Below are 21,822 nucleotides of genomic sequence, written 5' to 3'. Positions count from 1 at the left end.
TGCGAGACTTTAAACTGTTTTACTCCGGAGGCTTTGGGGAAAGTGAGGTCTTGCCTGGGAAGAGACCACCCAGAAGTTGAACTGGCCATGTTTTAATAATTATTCTCTAAGGACTGGTTTGGCAGAAAGTCTCGCACTTGGAGTTTTAGCTCCTCTGGCTTCTGGGCATCAGTCCTGCTGCCGAGGCGACATGGCTTTGCATAGATCTGTCGGGGCAATAGCTTGGTACTCAGAGGAAAAGGATGCTCCTGGAGCCGAGGGAACTGATGGGGAACACCGCCAGCATTTGTGGGCAAACCCCTCAGTGCTGTAGGTCATTTCCTTCTTCTTGGCTTTTTGTGTTTGGGATTTCAGATGATCTCAGAGCTTTTCCAGCTTACTCCCTCCAAACCCCCAGGCCAGAGGCTGTCTGTGTGCTGCCTAGGGACCACCACCTGCTATTTTGCTCACTAGTCATGAGAATGGATGGAAAACAAACCATCTCTCCAGATATTTATGGGTCTTGAAGTAAAGGAGAGATCAATTCATGTTGTCTTAAGTCTGGTGTGAAGCTGTCCTGCCTGATTCGCCACGATTTATCCTGGATGCTTTAACATTAATCCGTTTTGTCTCCTGAACTAAAGACTAATGTTTATTCCCCAGTGTTAATATCTGGGTGCCTCAAGTTTTTATACATGCTAAAGAATGTACTTTGGAGTATTTTTATAGTTCTTGAATATTATTTTTTGTGTTATATATATATATATATATATATATGTAGGTATGTGAGTATACATATATGCTTGTATGAGTGTATGTGTGTGTTGTATGTAGGTTATGCATGTGTATGTGTAGGTATGTGATGTGCACATGTGATGTGTGCGTGTGTGTGTTGGTGTGATGTATATGTGATGTGCATGTGTGTGTGTGTGATGTGTGTGTGTGTGCATGTGTGTAGGCCAGAAGTCCATGTGCAGCTACTTTCTCGGTGGTTATGCCAACTAATTTTTTTCAATATTTATTTATTTATTTATTTATTTATTTATTTATTATATTATGTGTATAGCATTCTTTCCATGTGTGCCTGCAAGCCAGAAGGGGGCGCCAGGTCTCATTATAGATGGCTGTATGCCACCATGTGGTTGCTGGGAATTGAACTCAGGACCTCTGGAAGAGCAGTTAGTGCTCTTAACCTCTGAGCCATCTCTCCAGCCCCCTGCCAACTAATTTTTGAGATGGGGTCTTTCACTGAATTAGAGCTCACCTCAGCTCACCAATTAGTTAGACTGGGTGGCCAGTAAGACCTGGGATCCATCTGCTCCCCTCCTTGCTTAGCCCTGGGGTACACTAGCAACACTGCCCTAGGTTTTACATGGGTGCAGGAGGACCAAGCTTAGATTCAAGCTCATGTGTATGCAACAGGTGCTTGATGGAAACTTTCTTTCTCTTCCTTCCTTTCTTTCCTTCTTTCTTTTACATACCAACCACAGTTTCCCCTCCCTCCTCTCCTCCCATTCCCTTCACCCACCTCACTTCTACCCACCCTCCCAATCCACTTGTCCTTCATCTCCATTCAGAAGGGGTAAGGTCTCCCATGGGAGTCAACAAAGCATGGCATATCAAGTTGATGCAGGACCAAGCTCCTCCCTGCTTGCATCAAGGCTGGGCAAGGCATCCCACCCAAGGGAATAGATTTTAAGGATCCAGCTCATGTGTCAGGGACAGGTCCTGGTCTTTCTTCTAGGAGCCCCACAAAAGACCATGGTACACTACTGTCACCCAGATGCAGAGGGCCTAGGTCATTCCCATGCCAACTCCCTAGTTGTTGGTCTAGAGTCCATGAGATCCCACAAATTTAGGTCAGCTGTCTCTGTGGTTTACCCCCAAAACAAAAAACAAACAACAATAGCAAAACACACACACACACACACACCAAAACAAAAACAAACGAACAAAAAACCAAAACTAAACCCACCACCACCAATAAAGCAAGACAAAACAAAAAAAGCTCAACAATGACATCATGGAAATTCTTAGCACTCACCTTTAATAGAATTTGGAATTCAATTCTTTTTTTTAAATTTATTTATTTATTAAAGATTTTTGTCTCTTCCCCACCACCGCTTCCATGTAACCAGAATCCTTTCTGACTGTGTTTTCAGGTTTGGGAAGAAATCTCGGCCTGCGATGTATGACGTGACTCCCATTGCCTATGAGGATTACAGCCCTGATGACAAGCCCTTGGTCACACTGATTAAAACAAAAGATTTGTAATCTTTTTTGGGGGGGATTATTTTTCAAAAAAGATGAGATACTAAGATCATTTAAATATTTTTAAGAAAATCAAAAAGCTTAAGAAATTTAAACGTTAGCTGCTCACGAGTTTCCAGTAGACTACCAAGGAACTAAGTCTCTGCGGCTTTTAGTTTGAAAAAAAAGTATTTTAAAAATCCAGAATTTGTGAAATCCATAGACCATGTTTTAATGTACCTTCAGCTCTCACCACTGTCTGCTTCGACAGCATGGGCTCTCTTGCCAGTAGACCCTACAGTGAGACCCAGATGGACTTCTGTGGTTGCGCAGTTAGCCTTCCAAGGGAAGAGCTTCTTTTGGCGTGACTTGCTGAGTAGAGTTAGGAAAGTAAGTAGAGTATGATGCATAATTCAGTATAATCGTTACTTAATATGACGTGACGTCCGAGATGTCTGTGTTGTGAAAAAGAAAACTAGTGAAATTTATTATTCCTAACCCGAATGAAATTAGTCTCTGCCTTATTCTGTGCATGGGTAAGTAACTTATTTTCTGTACTGTTCTGTTGAACTCTGAGGAAACATTGTTCTTTCAAGTTTGTTTTGGTCACTTTTGTAACAGTCCTTGAACTTGACCTTGTAAATGCAAACAAAGGAAGGGTCTTGGGAGGCAAATACTGATCAGTTTTAACCTATATATTTTTTTCCTTTTAAAATTCAAGTGTTTTTCTTCTTATCTGTGAGTGGATGAAATTACTTTGCAGGTGCTTCTTGCTAAGAGGTAGTAACATGTAAAAGGTGATGGTCCCTTCTGCAGTGTGTCTCATAGTGCACCTTTATTTATACCCAAGACATCTTTGTGGCTGTATTTGATTGATATGTGCTTCTTATGATTCTTGCTAATTTCAAAGAATAATGAATAAACGTTAGCAGGTCGAGGATCTACTTGTCTCCTTCATTAAGAATTAACCTGAAATGTTTTAGATATGATATTGGTCGTCAACTCATCCAATTGTTTATGACATTTAAAAAGCCCGAGGGACAGCTCGTGTATGGTTTGAATGTATCTCTAAGACGTTCTTGTGTTGACCCAAATAGTGACATGGGACCTTAAGAGGGTGAAGCCTGGGGAGAGGTCTTTAAGTTTGGGAGCTGCCTTGGAAAAGGATTAAGGTAATTCTCGTGAAAATCCGGTATAAGACAGTTCAAATCCTGAGTGTCCTTCTGGCTTCTTTTGCTACACATGACTTCCCCCATTAAGACACCACCTACCATGTTTCCTTCACAGAAGGCAACCTGATCTTGGAATTTGAGCCTCTATTCTAAGCTAAATAGGCCCCTCTTTCTTTATAAAATCTAGCTCACATCAGATATTCTGTTTCAAGGCTGACATGGCATCTCTATGGTTGCTAGGGTCATTCTCCACACTCTGTGAATCTTTATCACTTCCTGTTGGCTACTGATGTTTGTCAACATGAAGAGTGGGAAGAGAATCAGGGAGAAATTTTTGCCTGAAGTCATGAATCTAAATGAGATGCAGGTTGTGTCAATGTTTAATGGACGTGAGATTCAAGGATATGTTCACTCATAATGGGCAGGTACCTCAAGAAATATCTTCTCTTCTGCTCTCCTTTGTAGGTGGAATGAAATTACCCCAGAGAACAGCTCCTCACCTTTAGAAATCTGAAGGTAGTTTAGAGTATCTATGCACCCAATTTCACTCTTCTTCAAATCCTGCATTAAAGTCCCAGTATCATTTTTTTTTTAAAAAAAAAACAATGCATCTTTAGCTTTACATGGAACCATTTGGTAAGGTCAAAAGACATCCGGAAATCAGGTGCAAGGGCGGGCATTAAGGAAAAAGTAATTTCAGATGCTTCTCCATCCCTCTCTACCCTCAGAACATCTGTCCCCAATCTAACAAATGACATAGCAGTACACCTACACTCTAATTGTTAACCAACACAGTGCAATATGCTAACGTTCTCAGTGTTTGGGAATAGGGTAAGAATAAAATATTAACTCTCTTAGTTACATAACTTCTGGAAACATACTGCGGAGTCGTTTTATATAAGACACCTGGGTGGATGAGGAGAGGTCCTGACCATGCTGGCTCGATACAGTTCCATTCCTGTTGATTTCTCCTCAGTGCTCCAGGGCAGTGTCCACAGGGCTGCACGTCCCCTCAGGTCGTTTCCACCCTCTCTGTCTCTGTCTCTCTCCTCTCCCTGTCCATGTGGTGTATGCAGGTTGTGCCTGCACATACGGAGGTCACAGAAAGGTATCAGGTGTACTGTTCTATCACCCTCCACTATTTCCTCTTGAGACAAGTTCTGGAGCTCACCAATTTTTTTTTGGGTTAGGCTGGCCAGTCAGCAACCCCCAGAGGCCCTCTTGTTACCCCCGTTTGCAGCACTGGCTTTATGGGAAAGTAAGGCCATACTGTGCTCTTAGCTGGTGGCTGGCGATCCAAACTCAGGTTCCCGTGCTTGAACAGTAAGCGTCTTGCCCACTGACTCATCTCCTCAACCATAATGGATGCTCACACACCGGCCTGGTCTACAAGAGCTACTTCCAGGGCAGGTTACAGAGCTACAGAAAAACACTGTCTCAAAAAATCATAAATAAAAAATAAAAAAAAATGTGCTCAGGTGGGCCATGTACTAACTCCGTAGCCTGGGCTGGCCTCAAACTAGTGAGCCTCCTGCCTCCACCTCCCTCAGCAAATCCTACTGCATGTACCACCACAACCAGCATGAACAACATCAAACAAGAAACACATGCTAAATGTTGCAATAGTTATTTTATCCTAAATAGTCTAAGTCTTATATTAAAAATGGCTTGGCTGAGTCATGAAAGGAATGTAACTATGATCAGTGGGGGTAGATATGAACAGCAAGAGATAGAGGAAAGAGTCCGAACTTCCAAGTTTGGCTTACTTTATACCAGCCCTTTGTCTAGTAAGCAAATACACATATAATTACACATCTGAGAACATACAAAGGGAAGATGAACTCTGATCTGTGGCATTGTTTTTACAGCAGAGTAGATTAAAACTATGCTTGAATCATTTACTTGAAAACAGCTTTGGGCAAGTAACTGTGTGTGCTTAAGCTTCACAATTTGGAAAAGAGATTTGGATAATGACAGAGCAGATTGCATGTGTATTGTGTCCCCCACCTTCGGTATATGGGAAGTATCCATCCTGTCTGTTGTTACTATGGTTGCTGGCATTCTTATTTTTAGATGTGGCTATTATCACAAAGTAGGTTAATATACCCTTCTTGATGGTAAGTGCTTATGGCCCACAGTGTGTCCTGATGTGTTCACAGTGCTACAGCAGGGAACATCTTCTCCCCCATGTCAAGTCCTCCAGAACCCACCAAAACTATAATACCCTAGAAGTCAGCATTTGATAAGCCAGGGTAACTGTGCTTGGGACTGCAGGAGCTTGTGATGGTTTCTGACTTTGTGGGGTCAAATCAACCTTGTTCTGTTTATGTACTACCACAAGGCTGTATGGACAGACAAAGCTCCAGTCTATAAATGGTGCATCAGTGTCCCCAGCCTACTGGGGAGGGATTTTATAAGCTCTCCATTTTTTTGCAGTGAAGTGGAGGTGACACACACCAGTAAGTTGCTTCCCAAGGTCGTCGGCCATCGAGTGATTATTTCTTGATATACCCACAGCCTCTATTTAGCACAAGGAGGCTTAGAATTCCTGTCCTTGGATCACCAACCTTTATCTTTGTCAAGTAAGCATTCTACCCTAGTGGCTTCTGTTTAATTCCATGGGTCTGTGTGTATAAATTGTAATGTGAATTACTTGGTCTGGCTATCTTCTATACTAGGCCTAGTTAGATCCTTTTCTCAAATGATGTTCTTCAACAAACATTAAAAGATTTTTAGGCATAGCTACATTGAAATCAGAATTTTTAATCTTGATAAATTTTACAGTTTATTAGTAGGAGTGTGATGAACCACAGGAAAGAGAAATATATGAGAAATAATTTTAACATTTTGAGTGCTATTGATAACTACTCTATACCATGGGCTGCCTCCACTCTACTCCAGCCATTTCTTGAACCCTCTTCCTAAGGTATCAGAGAACTAGCAAGGCCAAGCGCCATCTTTCTTAGTTCCCTTTGTTCTTAGAGCTGAACACATAGCTTTGGTCAGTGGGACCTTTTAGGAAATCTCCCGGAACTTCCTAAAAGTATTTCATCCCCCAAAGAGTGATGGGACTACCAGAGAATCCTTAGATGTTTCCAAGTAAGAGGAACCAAAACTCTCTTCTGCTACAACAGAAAGGACCCAGATTTTGTGTTCATCACAGTAGGATCTAGTTTCCCTAATCTGACTCCATTGTTATCCACGCTCACCCCCCACAAAGTGAAGAAGAGGAAAAGTGGTTAACTTAGACCATATGTTGGTAAACTATGGATCCCATCCTTACCTCTTCCGAAGCAAGTCTTAGCTGAGGTGATTTCTCAGCTCTTCCCTCTTTTCCATGTCCTTAACAGTTCTGAGTAGTATTGGCGAAGTGTTGTATATATTGTTCTTCTCTGTACACTTGAGGATGTTTGACTCACAACCAACCAGGGTCTATGGTTTTGGGGAGGAGGACCACAGAGATCAAGTGTAGGCTTCATCATATCCTTGCGAGGGCACCCGCTGTCAACACGACTTACCTACATTACCGGCTACAGCAGAGTTTGCCAAGCTTCTACAGCATAGAAGTACTCTATGTTACCTACCCTCTTTCCCTATTGACTCTTTGTCTACACTGACCCCATTTATGTAATGGGGGTTATGGCTACCTCATTAAGGACAATATCTCATAAATTATTTGAAATTCTGCTTTTGAGACTTATTTAATTCTCTTATCTGGTGATTTATTTATACAAGTATGGATTTATAGTTATTAATATTTTGGAGTATAACCCAACGTTATCTAGCTTACTGACCTTGAGATCTTCCGGTGGCAACTGTATTATTTATTTGGCATGCCCCCATCATGGTGTGTGTGTGTGTGTGTGTGTGTACATGCACCATGTTCTGCTTTATGGCACGAGAAAATGTTTAAAGCCAGTCTTTCCTATTTCTACCCCAACCGTCAATTAGCCACAGTTGCTCTGATATCAGTGAGTAGCTCCTCTGAAGAGTGCTTCCCAATCTGATTAAGCAAGAATATTCCTTATCCTTTAGAGAATTCCTTTCATTAGCAGACGTAAATAAAAAACCAGGACTCACTATTTTGCTGTTCACTGGTAAACGTCTTTTGAGCTCTTGTTTCTTTCTTGCTATTCAGACAGCTACGTCTAGTCAGTAAAGTTGAAAATACTGACTCATTGGACCTTTGTAAAGTTGGCTAGGCTCCATCTGAGCAGCTTCCACTGTAGAAATGGTCCATAGGATAGGTGAACACACCCTCTCAGAGCTAGCATGGCGCAGTTGTACTTTAAGTGTGGCTTACATGTGAGTGTGTTCCTCTGTTCTTCCTTTACATGGTAAAGCCCTCCACAGAGTGAGTCCGCTTGATTAAACTTTAGTAAGTTCCCTAGTGTGTGGCACAGTCTTCAACCTTCAGCACATCTTTTACTCTAATTCACAACAAAAGATGGGCTATAGACGAGCGAGAAGACTGTGTGTCAGAGAACAGCCAGTACACTGTAGTCTTTGTATGAAGGCAAACTTCACACTAGCACACTAACATGGCACCACTGGGCAGGTGCAGACCCTGGACAAGCTTTCTGTTTCTTCCATCTGTTGGCCCCAGGGTGGGGACTGAGGTTAATAAAACAATAATACTATTTAAGTTGTTTCAATTGATTATGTTCTCACACAAACTAGTATGCCTTGTGTTTGTGTGGGATTCTGTGGAATTTACTCATGGCTTAAGGGCCCCTCTCTCTGTGTCTCTGTCTCTCTTCCTTTTCTCTCTCTTTCACACACATACATACATACAACACTGTTGGTGGGAGGTCGCTTGTTGGTTCCCGGCCACCTGGCTAGCTTAGACCAAAATAATCACACAGAAAATGTATTAACTAAATCACTGCTTGGCCTATTAGCTGTATCTTCTTATTGACTAACTCTTAAATTAATTTAACCCATTTCTATTAGCCTGTATATCACCACGTTACTGTGGCTAACCAGGTAAAGTTCCCAGCACCTGTCTCTGGCAGCTCCATGGCTTCTCTCTGACCCTGCCTCCTTCCTCCCAGCATTCACTTTAGTTTTCTCTGCCTAGCTCTGTTCTTTTGCTCTATCACAGGCCAAGACAGTTTCTTTATTCATTAACCAACAAAAGCAACACATAGACAGAAGAATCTCCCACACCGCACCACAATCAATATTCTGAATTACATTGAAATCTCACACTGCCCATAAGACAGCAATTGCCTGAAATGGAAGTGAATGAAGCCTTCTAGATTAAGGGGCACACTCCTGATCTCATTGTAACCCTGCCATTGACACTGAAAGTCAGTTCCCACTTTGGACCTGTTTGTCCAGCTATTTTTACTCCCCTTCCTTTGTGAATATACACCGCTCTGCAGCTAAGTCATCAAAGAAAGCAGATGAGTGCTGGGTGGAGCGAATTCAGCTTGCGAGGGGTAGCACTTCATTGTGGAAGGGAAATTTGTTTGAATTCATTCAATACAAGAATACTTGATGAAGCAGTGGCCTCGTGTTATCTTCTAGGCACCTGGGGTTATTTGAGTTTGAGATCTCAAAACTAGATTAGTGATTTCTAAAACCATGTTTTAAAAAAGGACTTTGTCCTCTCATGATATGTTTCATGGAAGTTTGGTGCAAAAACAAAACAAAACACTAAAATAAGCAAGATTCTCTCTTGAACCCGATTGACCTTCTGACCTTCCCTTTATATCATACCTAATGTCAGTAGTTTCTGAGGGGCCATAATGAGGCATAAACATTTTAAGAGGCCAGTCACCAGGGCTTCTCATCTCCCCGACCTTCAGCTCAACCAATCATCGAATTGGTACTAAACAGATGGGCATGCTCAGCGTGTTTGAAACTGGTGCCTGCAGCTAACAAAGTCAGCTAGGATTACTGACAATGAAGTAGACCTGGAATTAATACAGATCCTAGAAGTGGGTCACATCAGACCTGCTCACAGGATAACGTAGACACGCCCAGCTAGAAGGCCCAGGTAGATGTGTGAAGTCTTAGGTGGGCTCACATTCTCTCCAAGGAGCGAACCAACAGCCAGGTTGAGGCATCAATAGTCAGAAGCAGGTTCAGCTGCACAACTGGCAGCTTCTCTTCTATATGTGTTTTCCCACCAGCAAGAAGAGCATGTTTCAGAATGTTCTATATAAGAGTATTTACAGTTCTCTTATTTACAGTGGCCCCCGAGATGCTGCAAAAGGCACTTAAACTTTACTTAAAAGTCAACGACAGAACTTGTGAGACACACAGCAAGGCATCTGCATCCTGCAGGTGCAAACATCAGATAGTGAGTCTCATCAGAGGAGGGAGAGAGCCTTCCATCCTGTGACATGCCAGATTGGGAAAAATAAAATTATAGTGATAAAAATCCAAATGGCATTTGTCTCTGGATCCTGAAGGTGGGAGTTGGGGAGACTGCGAAGGGGCCTGTAGGAAGGGCCTGGTGGGTGAAAACAGTCCCTACTGGAATTCTAGTGACAGAAGAAAAAATACACTTGCCACATGCCATCCAAGGATAGATGTGAGATCGAAATAAATATTAAAACATCAAGAAAGCTTAAAAAGATGGAACCACTAAAAAATTCAATAGAGTGAGTAAGATTGAAGACAGAGGTGGGTTGACGTAGAGGATGACCTGGATAGGAACATGGAAATGCCCCATGCTGGGCGAGGAGAGGCCACGGAGCAGGGCTTTGTGTCCAGCTGTGGCTGGGGAGATTGCTCAGTGAGTAATGAGTTTGCCCTGGAAACATGATGCCCTGACTTCACCATGTAAAACAGATGCAGCCAGCTATGTATGTATGATCCCAGCGTTCTCCTTTAAAAGGATGGGGAATGGGGGAAAGAGGCAGGAGAATCATTGGAAGCTCATAGGACAGCTAGCCTGGCCTCTCACCTGGGATTGACCCCTGACCTCCCTGTGTGTACTGTGGCAGGTGCATCTCTGCACTTGCACTTACACACACACACACACACACACACACACACACACACACAGAGAGAGAGAGAGAGAGAGAGAGAGATTGAATAGAGTGTCTAGAAACTTCAGTTTCTGAATGGAGTGAGAAGCTTCTTCCTGGCTTTATAACGTAAGTTTTGCCCAAATGAATTTCCACATTGGTTATTTAAATTTTCTAATCTGCAGATTAAAAATTTCCCTCACAAACACATTTCCTGGCTGTGGTGGGGCAGGGGAGGCCAACGGATAATCAATTGTCATTTTCCTGCTGGCTTCACTGAAAACTCTGAAGTGCTAAAGAGAATGTTCACAAAATGGAAATCCTTTTCTTATTAAACTGCCCTGTGTGGAAAACACTCCATGGGCAAATTATCTTTTAATAAGGCAATTTCCTGCTTTCTCAACCCAAAAGGCCCCTGAACAATTTGAAATTCAAATATGTGGCTTCCTTATACTGAAGCCAAGCAACATTTGCAAGCTTTTTGAAATGTGGCTCCCACTGGGAATTTCAAGTTAATTCATGGGGGAAACGCTCTGTGTCACAGACAAGCGTCTGTGGAACCCTGATGCGAAGAACATGTGAAACACCTAAAATGGTTCTTAGCTGAGTGCAGTTGGAGGCAGACTTAATCCCAACACACATGTTCATGTATCTGCCGCTTACAAAGACAGAAATTTGCCTGCCTGTCCTCTGTTTCTCTCTCTTTCTTCACACACACACACACACACACACACACACACACACACACAGCACTTAGGCTGGTCCGTTCATATTGTTGGAGGCTGTCTTATGCCTTGCAGAGTGCCAAACATCATCTCTGGCCTCTTACCAATGGATACCAGCAGTCTGTCTCAGTTAAGGCGACCAACACTGACTCTGACTCTGGAGATCATCAAGTAGCCTTTGGGTAGGAAATAACATCCGAGTGAGAGCCACTGAGCAGACACACTGTCCTTCCCTTGGGGCCTTTTCATGTTGTCCACCTATCCACTTCATTCCATTCATTCTGCCCATTCAGACCTCAAATCTACCTGAAACCCTACTGTGTACCTAATGGGTAGGTTCTCTAATGCCCCTCCCCCACCCCGCCATTGTGGGTGTAGCACACCTGTCAAGGAATGGCTGCTAGCATTGTGTTGCTAACTCTGAAGTGTTGGGCTCTGGAAATTTTTTTGCTTCTTAATGATTTAGAGAGATTTAAGGTTTTCTCTGTGAGAACACACCATGCATTCCCTATCTTCCAGTGAAGATTCTCAGCATTTATTAAAGCCTGCTTCATATTGCATGGGACTCTAAGAGGTTTGTATACATCTATCCTTTAATCCAAACTGTGACCCTTTGAGATAGGAATCTTTATTACTTCCTGTCTTGAGAGAGGAGTCTAAGATCTAGAGAGTTTATATAGCTTCCCAAGGCCCCACAATTTTAAAGACATTGGAGACATTTTATATTCTTATTTATTTATTTATTTATTTATTTATTTAAGATTTCTGCCTCCTCTCCGTCGCCGCCTCCCATTTCCCTCCCCCTCCCCCAATTAAGTCCCCCTCCCTCGTCAGCCCAAAGAGCAATCAGGGTTCCCTGCCCTGTGGGAAGTCCAAGGACCACCTACCTCCATCCAGGTCTAGTAAGGTGAGCATCCAAACTGCCTAGGCTCCCACAAAGCCAGTATGTGCAGTAGGATCAAAAACCCATTGCCATTGTTCTTGAGTTCTCAGTAGTCCTCATTGTCCGCTATGTTCAGCTAGTCCGGTTTTATCCCAGGCTTTTTCAGACCCAGTCCAGCTGACCTTGGTGAGTTCCCGATAGAACATCCCCATTGTCTCAGTGTGTGGGTGCACCCCTCGCAGTCCTGAGTTCCTTGCTCGTGCTCTCTCTCCTTCTGCTCCTGATTCGGACCTTGAGATTTCAGTCCAGTGCTCCAATGTGTGGAGATATTTTAGAACCTTCTTCCAAGTCACCACCCACCTGCCCATCCATCCAGAGGTATTCAGCCTTTTGACTTTGGAACATGACAATGCCATTTCTAAATATATTGGGATCTGCTCCTGTCAGCTTAAATTGTCAACTTGATCCAAACTAGACTCACCTGAGAAGAAAATCTCAATGGAGGAATTAAATAGATCAGATTGGACAGCCCTGTGGGGAGTCATCTTGATTACTGAGATAAACACACTCTCCATGGTTGTGGGCAGGACCTTTATATAATAGGCTGGGCCCTGAATTGAAGAAGAGTGGAGAAAACTGAGAGGAAGAAACAGCTAGCAGGTGACATGGGTGCATGAGGTTTTTTTCTGCTTTTGACTGTGGACATGATGTGACCAACAGTCTCCGGCACCGGCCTGCCATGACAGATTGTAACTTGGAGTTGTTAAGTCAAATGAAGCCTTTCCTCCTCTAAGTTGTTTTTTGGTCAGGATATTTTCATCACAAGGACAGAAATGAAACCAGGCCAGGTGCATTCATCATCATCCTGGGAATCCTGACCCTTCCTAAGCGCATCTTCACAGAATGCCTGCTATGTGCCCGACCCTCAGGCTTTGCTGTGTGAGGGATGTTGGAGACACCAGGTAGCAGATAGGCTAGGGAGTGTCCACAGCCATGGATAGAAGCTACACTTTGTCCAAGAGTGTGGCTCTGCATCTCTGAATAGCTCCGTGTCCAGAGAAGCCACTCTGAGTCTCAGACAACAAGACAGAGTGTGAAAAATAACTCTGGGTTTCCTGTGCCAGTTGTCTGTGCAGAGGAATCTTTCTATGAGCTAGCAGAACTTCACACAAGGACTTGGCTGAACTGCTGTGGACAGATGAGATGTTTGGAATCATAACATTCAACCCTCCTTCAGCAGATCAAGTAGGGGAGGCCCAGGAAAAGGGAATGGTGGCTTTGCTCAAACTCATGGGACTCTTAAAAGTCACCAAGAGACCCATGAGCCAGGAGTAATACCACATTTCCTGGCACATTGTCCGCATCCCATAAGCCACTCGCTTTTCCTCCCTGATTTCCATTAGCCACACAGAGGTCAGCTGGGTGCACGAAGAGATAAGTTAGCTCTGTAATTTTACATATGAACACAGTATGATATGACTCAGAGTCTCCCAGAAGGATCGTAGACAAATTACTTTGAGCACTGAACAGTGTTCCTGTGCAGGGCAGAGGTGGCAGAGGCTAGGATGTGGAAGAGCCAGGCATTACTTCCTTTCTGATAAAGGTTGCAGCCTACACCATGAGCAGGTCCTTTGTATCAACTGGAAGAAGAAAGCAATTAAAACATGTTGTCAGTTAACTGTGTGTTTGGGCTGGCTGTTGTCCACAAAAATTCCAGTTAGTGGACTTGGGTGTTATCAAATCACTGGCATTAGAACCTATGCTGAGCTCCGTGCCCAAAGGGAGTGGGTCGGGCCCTCATTGTGTTTTCAAAGCACCCCACCCCAATGGGGAATCTGCAAGTGCCCAAATCAAGGTTTAGTAAATTAGAAAATTTTTGCAACACAGATATGTAAATCTGGCTATAACTGAAACCAACTTCTAACTCCTGGTTCCCAAGTTTGAATCTACTGATTGTACGCTTAATTAATTTATATTAAAAACAAACCTTGTGGGATTGGAGAGATGGCTCACTGCTAAAAGCACCAGCTGTTCTTTCAGAGGACTCAAGTTGAACTCCCAGAACTCACATGGTGGTTCACAAATGTCTGTAATTCCAGGCCTAGAGGTTTGACACCCTTGTCTGGTCTCTGTGAGCACCAGGCACACGTGTGATACATATCTATACATACAGGCAAAATACATGTACACATACAATTTTAAAAATTCAAAAAAAAGATACAAATGTAAACATTGCTGTTTAAAATGTTCTCTGGATGAAATAACTACATAGGATTCTTTCTATGCCAAGAAAATAGTCTGAGGAGCCAGGAGGATCAAGGCTGTTTTGATAACTCTCTGTTAGTCTTTTGGGATAGCCTCTCTGGTGATGGACATCTAGTTCATCAGTCTGGAGTCTGGAGAACATGAGGGTGGGCATCTGTAATCAGGAGCTTCCAGATTGTTCTCTCACTGGCTTCTTTTGTACCCCGTCTTAGAACTGCGCTGGACTATGGCTGTGGCTCTGGGGCTGGGCATTTCCCTGGGCTGGGAGGGCCTGGGTTGCATCCTCACCCCAGCTGCTGTCCTGACTTCGCCTCTAAGGGTGTAGTAGTGTTTTGTTCTCAGTTCCTCTCCTGATGCATGGTAGGGCAGCAGTGATGAATATTTGACACACGGGGCTTGTTCAATGTGTATTCCCAACCTTCAGTGGAGTGGGGGGAGCTCGGAGTTGTCCTGTAGAAAGCTGAGCATTGAGGGGCATTGTTCTTATTAGTCAGAGGCTCTAACGAGTGTGGATCATGACATTCTGCAAGGAATTTACCACCTCCCTTCAGAGTTATATTTTCATAAAAACATTGCATATTGTAACCTATACTATATCTTACACACACACGCACACACACACACACACACACACACACACACACACACACACAGAGTTATGTTTTTACAGCACATGCTTCTCACTGAAATATGGCCATGCACACAGTTTCTGATTTGCTTTGGCACTACATTTGTTCCTGTATGAGACTCCCTAATGGTATCCTGGCCATCTGGCCATCTATTTCTAATAAAGGCCATGAAACTCCACTAATCATTAAAATCTCCTCTGATTGGCTTAGAGAAAGTTGTAAGGCATACACATATAGTCCACCATGTGATGAGGCTGGTAAGTTCTCCTATACTCACACCCAGGTCCCCAGGGTCACTATGATCACACTCGGGTCCCCAGGGTCACTAGGCTCACACCCAGGTCCCCAGGATCACTAGGCTCACACCCAGGTCCCCAGGGTCACTATGATCACACTCATATCCTCAGGATCACTAGGCTCACACCCAGGTCCCCAGGGTCACTAGGCTCACACCCAGGTCCCCAGGGTCACTAGGCTCACACCCAGGTCCCCAGGGTCACTAGGCTCACACCCAGGTCCACAGGGCCACTAGGCTCACACCCAGGTCCCCAGGGTCACTAGGCTCACACCCAGGTCCCCAGGGTCACTAGGCTCACACCCAGGTCCACAGGGTCACTAGGCTCACACCCAGGTCCCCAGGGTCACTAGGCTCACACCGAGGTCCCCAGGGTCACTAGGCTCACACCCAGGTCCCCAGGGTCAGACCTTGAACTGACGTGAAGTGGATGCACAGTGAAAGAATGATGGGTAATTACCTTTCCCGTAGCTGTTCTATAAAGCTTTAATGGCGTGTCAACAGGAGGACAGTACGGGGATTTCCAGCATCCCACCCTCATTAGTGAGACTCTTGTGCCTGCCTCTGTGTATGTTCTTTGCCAGTGTCACTGCTTCCTCAGCCAGCTGCTAGATGTGGCTTTGTTAGACGCACACACCAGGTCTTCCCTTAGAGTTATCTTTCTCACCATCTGCCCTTCCTATCTCTTTCCCCAGAGTCCAAACATTCTTTTCTCTCACTCCCTTCCAGGAGGCCTTCCTCTTTTTCTTCCCATCCTTTAGATTTGTGTGCTAAGGTTTCTGAGGCCAGTGTCTATCTCCCTCATCTGCTGTACGCATTTGACTAGGGTGGAGCTCAGAACACATCAGGACTTGTCAAGGAATGCCTGGTGAATGACCCCAATGGGTGGCAAGAGAGGAAGGAAGAGCATCTGTACCCTGGGGAGTTCAGCCTGTCTCATCGGTCCTCCAGGGTGGCCCGGCACAGTGACACTGTCCCTGCTGGCCAGATGGTGTCCTCACCCATGGAGGCCTTGTGGGTGGATAGCTGCCACATGAGTCACTGTGGTCACTAATGGCTGCCAGCAATCTTAGGCAGCCTCAGGAACTGGGCTGTTTGCCCCAGGAAGGATCTTGTGGCTTCCAAGGTTCTAAGAGAACCTCAGGGAAGAAACAGAATTTCATAGTCTTAACCTCAGAGGCAATGTAAGTCTTTGAGATCTTTCTGGACTGTAATTGATCATATGGCCAGGAGGGAGGCCCTGGAAGTGAGGTGTGTGTGTGTGTGTGTGTGTGTGTGTGTGTGTGTGAGAGAGAGAGAGAGAGAGAGAGAGAGAGAGAGAGAGACAGACAGACAGACAGAGACAGACAGAGACAGAGACAGAGAGGGGGCAGGCTGAAATTGTCACTAGTGGAGAACAGGGATGACAGGAGCTGGTAGCCTAAGGTACCCAGCTTTACCTTCAATTCCTTCATATGCACTCTTATTGATATCCCAGCCACTACCTTTCCTCTTTTTCACACATTCATTGCCTATTGGAATGAGAGCTAGACTGTGTTGAACAGGGCAGAACAGTATCTGCCAAGCCTACCTTGGTTTTCCAAGGCTACCTCTTTTATGGGCAAAAAATCTGAAAGAAATAGCAACCAAATAGGAAAATGCATTCTGGGAAAAACCTTCTGTTTATGGAACTGCAGGGTTGAGATGCAAGCACAATCAACCAGTGATGTGGGATTCCCTCTGTATGCTGTGAATACCATTGGTTAATAAAGAAATTGGATTGGCCTGATAGGGTAGATTAGAGCCAGATGGGGAAAACTAAACTGAAGGCTGGGAGGAAGAAGGCGGAGTTGAGAGAGAAGCCACGGAGCCCTGCTGGAGACCGATGCCAGAACTTTACCTGGTAAATCACTGCCTCATGGTGATACACAGATTAATAGAGATGGATTAAATTAAGATATAAGAGTTAGCCAGGAATACGCTTAACTTATTGGCCAAACAGTATTGCAAATAATATGGATTCTGTGTGATTATTTTGGGGCTGAGCAATCAGAAATGAAACAAGTAGCCGCCTACTACAAACCAGGGCAGCAGCACCCAGAAATCGCACCTGGTACTGACTGAATCCTTTGTAAATCACAGATGACTTTAGACATTCTTGAACTTTTGGAGGGTAGATCTGTGGAATGATTTCCATAGCATGGCTGTGACCACTGGTGAAGTCAAGGTACCAGCTGGTGGCTACGCTCCTGGAAGTTTGCAGGGGTGGCCACTTCTCAGTATTTTCTCTGCCACCCTCACTTTCTGTCTGGAAAAGAAACTTGGTTCCAGGTCTGGCTTTTCTTTTTTCATCACTTTAATGTTTGCTGCTCCCATTAACATAGGGTATTTTCCTCAACTGAGCTTACAGCTTTACCTTCTGGAGCCTGTGGTGTCTGGGTGGTTTCCCATGGTCCCCATGCAAAAGTGACTAGCTTATTTTAAATAATCCTACTTATCTGCTGAAACTTTTAACTTGCTTCTTTTCTGGTACAGCCACCCAGTTTTCAAACCCTTCTGTTATTCTTTTGGTTCCTAAGTCTCACTGTAAACATGGCTAAGAGCATCCAGCAATAACCACTCTATAGCTTAACTGTAAAACTGCCTTGAAATTTCTCCTACCAGATTAGCCAGCCCAACACCTTTATACTTAGTCCCCAGTGTTTCAGGACACAAACGACATAGAAAAGAAGTAGCTGCTAGACCGCTGATCAACAGAATCCTTGTTCCCAAGTAGAATCTTTGCTCTTTGCCTGTGTACTGACATTTTGGTCGTCTTCATTCAGAATCACCCACCAAGTTCTGCTTAGAGTATCCTGGGACTTCTCTAACTTATACCTACAGACTCTGCCAAATTCCTTTTTAAAGCCAGTTTCAAAGATTTAAGAACCTCGTGTTCAGGAAGTCACAGCAAAGAGCCTACCTTGCTGCTGCCAGCATCCATGTTAGTTACCTTTATCATCACTCTCACCAGAGATGTGGGAGAAAGAACTGAAGGATGAAGTATTTACTTTGCTTGTGGTTTCAAAGGGCTTGGCTCATCACGGTGAGGCATGTGTGGATGAGCAGTTCATATCGTGGTGGGGAGCAAGCAGAGAAAGGAGAACACTGACGTATTCTCTCACACCGCTTCTCACCACACTTCTTCCTTTAATTTCTTCCAGACTCCAGTCCATGGGGTGATGCCATTCATACTCAGGTTGGCTCTTTCCGCTTCCTTTCATCATGTCTAGGAACACCCTCAAAGATGCATTGAGAAGTATGATTCACTAATCTTCTCTAGTTGCTGTGGAATAATCCTCTCTACACTATGAATATGTATTGCTTTCATTGGTTAATAAAGAAGCTGATTGGCCTACAGTAAGGCAGGATAAAGTTAGGCCGGACATTCAGACTGAGGATCCTGGGATGAAGAAGGTCAGAGTCAGGGAGATGCCAGCCAGCAGTCGAGGAAGTGGCCCATGTTGAAAATGAGGTAAGAAGCTATGAGCCACGTAGCAAGGCATAGATAAGATATATGGGTTAATTTAAAGGTAAGAGTTAGGTAGTAATAGTACTGGGCTATTGGCCGAGCATTTATAAATAGTCTTAAGTCTCTGTGTTGGTTATTTGGGAGAAGGAGGTCGGGACAGGAAAATTCCACCTACACTGAGTGATTAGAAAAATCCCTTCAAGTTGACAATGAAGGTTAAGCATAGTATATCACAGACAAAGCTTGAACTTGAAGAAGCGTCTTGATTTTGCAATACTGCTTGGAGCCCCTTCTATCTTAAGGCTTTCTCCAAAGCCTCATTCTTAAACTTGGCTATTAGGGTTTGGTGGGGGCAAGAGAAGTGAAGTATATATAATTCAGAACAAATAAGAATTTAGGGAAAGAATAAACAAGTCCTTTAAAAGTATATCTTATTAAATATTTAGGGCATACTTATACTAAACAATTATTAGTTGTTATCTGAAATTCCAATTTCACTGAGCCTGCTACATTTTATTTTCTGGTCCTGTAAGTTGTAGGTCTGACATTGGAATCATCTGGGAGACTAGAACACAAAGTCAGCTAGGACAGTTGGATGGCTGCCAGGAAATGGAGAATCACCCCCTCCATGGGGGAGAGTGGCAATGTTTATACACATTCTCTTGTATCCATTGTTTTAATCCAGGCATGGACAGTAACCTATATTTTCTTTCCCTACAGACAGAGCATGAATTAGGCTTGTTGCTCACACCCCAACAGTTTCTCTGACAGATGTCAGTCCCAACTCTTAGGCTATCTGTGCCTGCACACTCTTCCCAGTCTGTCCCTAGTGATTTAGGACTGTGCCTGTCACATGTGTGTGTGTCACTTGGGGTCATGGTGGCTCTGTGCTCAGGCTACAATGCTGGCCTAGCAAGGAACTTGCATGAGTGAACCATACATGCTAAGTAATAGAGAAGTTTTGCAGAGTTTGGTCTGGTCAATTAGGAAACTGGCTCAAACCAGGGAATGGCTAGGGTTCTCTAAGTTTGTAAATAACACTGAATAGACCCCTTCTTCTAACAGTTTCCAAAATAACTTGATGTAGCCTACTCAGTGTTTTGAGAAAATTTCAGTCGAGGGCAAAACATACTCAGTTGGTTTTGCTAATAAGATAAACAATTCCCCAACTTTTAGATTGGCAGAAGCCACACTGGGTTTTCTCTGGGACTCCACAGGATGCTTAAAACCAGCCTTATGGGGGAGAGTGAAGGGATAAGCCAGGACAAGTAGGAGCATTGAGTTTGGAAGCCTAACCCCCAACAGAGGCTAGACCTATGGGATCCCCGAATTTAAAAAGGAATAATAGAACAAGAGTCCAGGACTACAACCTTGAGTACCCTTGAAAGCCAATTGCAGACTTACCCAATGACCCGTTTCATTTCCTGATTGCAGGGTGACACAGTATAGAGGGAGCCACTGTGGCTGGCTGGATCGTTACCAGCTTTTGTGGGCTAAAGCACACACAAGCTTTATTAGCAGAATGAAGGATGAAACCTTCCCTGTCCTTGGTGGAGGCAGCGACGGTGGCCCTGGGTGACCTAGCGTGAATGCAGCTCCTGGTCTGACAAAGATGAATGTTAGGGCCAGTTCTGGTTTTGATGAGACCTGGTGAGGTGATGTCTGCATTTTCTCAAGGTCATAAGTAAACACTTTGCCCTTGCCAGAAACCAACATACAAACACAACTGCTGAAGAAACGTGGGTCTTAGGAACAGCCCATCTGTTGAAACATGAACAGCTAGCTACCCCATATGGAGAAAGAAACCCTGCTCTCTCTCTCAGACCCTCTGGGGCTTGTTTTGAACTCACACTATCTGATCTGAATGCTATTCAATTAAAATACTCTTTTAAGCTCATATCCTCCCCATCACTGAAGTAAAATCACGCTGTGGTTTATTGCTCAGGAATGAGCCACACTCTGCAGTACGAGAGGAAAGTACCAGGATGCAATGTGGAGACTGTGAATCCAGAGGAAGAGGCACAAGGAGGCTGTCTCAATTCTTGTCTGTGGCTGTGAGAGACACTCTGACCAAGACCAGCTTGAGGAGTAAAGGGTTTATTTGGCTTATACTTGCAGGTACCAGTCCATCACTGAGGTGAGTTGGGGCAGTAAGTAAAAGCCTAGCCTCGGAGGAAAACTGCTTACTGACTCGATCTCCTGTTCATGCTCATCTACCTTTCTTCCTTTTTAAAAAGATTTACTTATTTTGATTTTTTTTGGTGTGGATGTTTTGTCTACTTATCTACGTCCGTGTACCGTGTGCCTGCCTTATGCCCTCAGAAGCTAGAAGAGGGTATCAGTCCTCCAAACCTGTAGTTACAGATGACTGTGAACCTTCCTGTGGGACTGGAAACCAAACTACATCTACTGGAAGAACAGCCAGTACCGGTAACCAATAAGCCACCTCACTGGTCGGCCCTTGTCCATCTTTCTCCCATTGCAAATGCCACTGACGTCAGCATGGTTGGTTGTTTTCCAGTCTCCGACACCACACTGTGAGTTCCTTTGATGAAGCAGGATGTCTATCTCGGTAGCCACAGGCTTTGGTATATTGAAAGAACTCCTTTAAGTTAGTTACATGGTACTGAATGGAACCTTTCATTGCTTAGAGGAAGACAGAGGTGTTAGGATTGAGGATACAGGCAGGATAGACAAACCTATGGACGGATCATGAGATTGCTTCACATTAGGGATGGATGGAGATACTTCAAGCTACAGCAATTTGCTCCAATAGGTTCCTCTCCCTGCTCATGAGATTAATGGTGGCTAATGTCAGTAAATAAAATTATTTAATGATATTCATGAGTATTTGAAATAAATGGCTCTCAGTGCTTGTAACAACGTGGGGGTCATTTCGTTTTTAACCTGGAGTGAACCTCACTCATTTAAAATTAGGAAACCAGTCTCCAGCACCAAAATCTATAGATTAGGTAGGCATTGTGATTTCTTTGTTGCACCTCTGAGACTGTATGTGTAGGTTTTCAGTCTGTATAAATCCCCCATCTCTGAGTTAAGTTTCCTTTTAAGAAGACTGGAGCTAGAAGGAGAGGGAGGACTCCTTGGAACCTTGGCAGTGAGAGAACGAAACTTTCTGTAAGGATATGATTGG

General features: G+C 44.0%; 1 protein-coding gene across 1 annotated transcript in view; it reads left to right on the top strand.

Annotated features, from left to right (window-relative positions):
* Positions 1 to 3,169, top strand: part of Dner (delta/notch like EGF repeat containing) — a 301,330-nt gene extending 298,161 nt beyond the window's left edge. The window contains exon 13 of the mRNA XM_041650981.1: positions 2,142 to 3,169. Coding sequence (XP_041506915.1) covers positions 2,142 to 2,253 — 112 coding nt within the window. The 3' untranslated portion in view covers positions 2,254 to 3,169. The remainder of the gene's footprint in view (positions 1 to 2,141) is intronic.
* The last annotated feature ends 18,653 nt before the right edge of the window (positions 3,170 to 21,822 follow it).

This window comes from Microtus oregoni, unplaced genomic scaffold (assembly GCF_018167655.1).
Source record: "Microtus oregoni isolate MIOR12 unplaced genomic scaffold, Mior012 000004F_ref0000308, whole genome shotgun sequence".
Taxonomy (NCBI): Eukaryota; Metazoa; Chordata; class Mammalia; order Rodentia; family Cricetidae; genus Microtus; species Microtus oregoni.
Note: the sequence above shows the minus strand (reverse complement) of the source record. Positions and strands in the feature narration are given on the sequence as shown.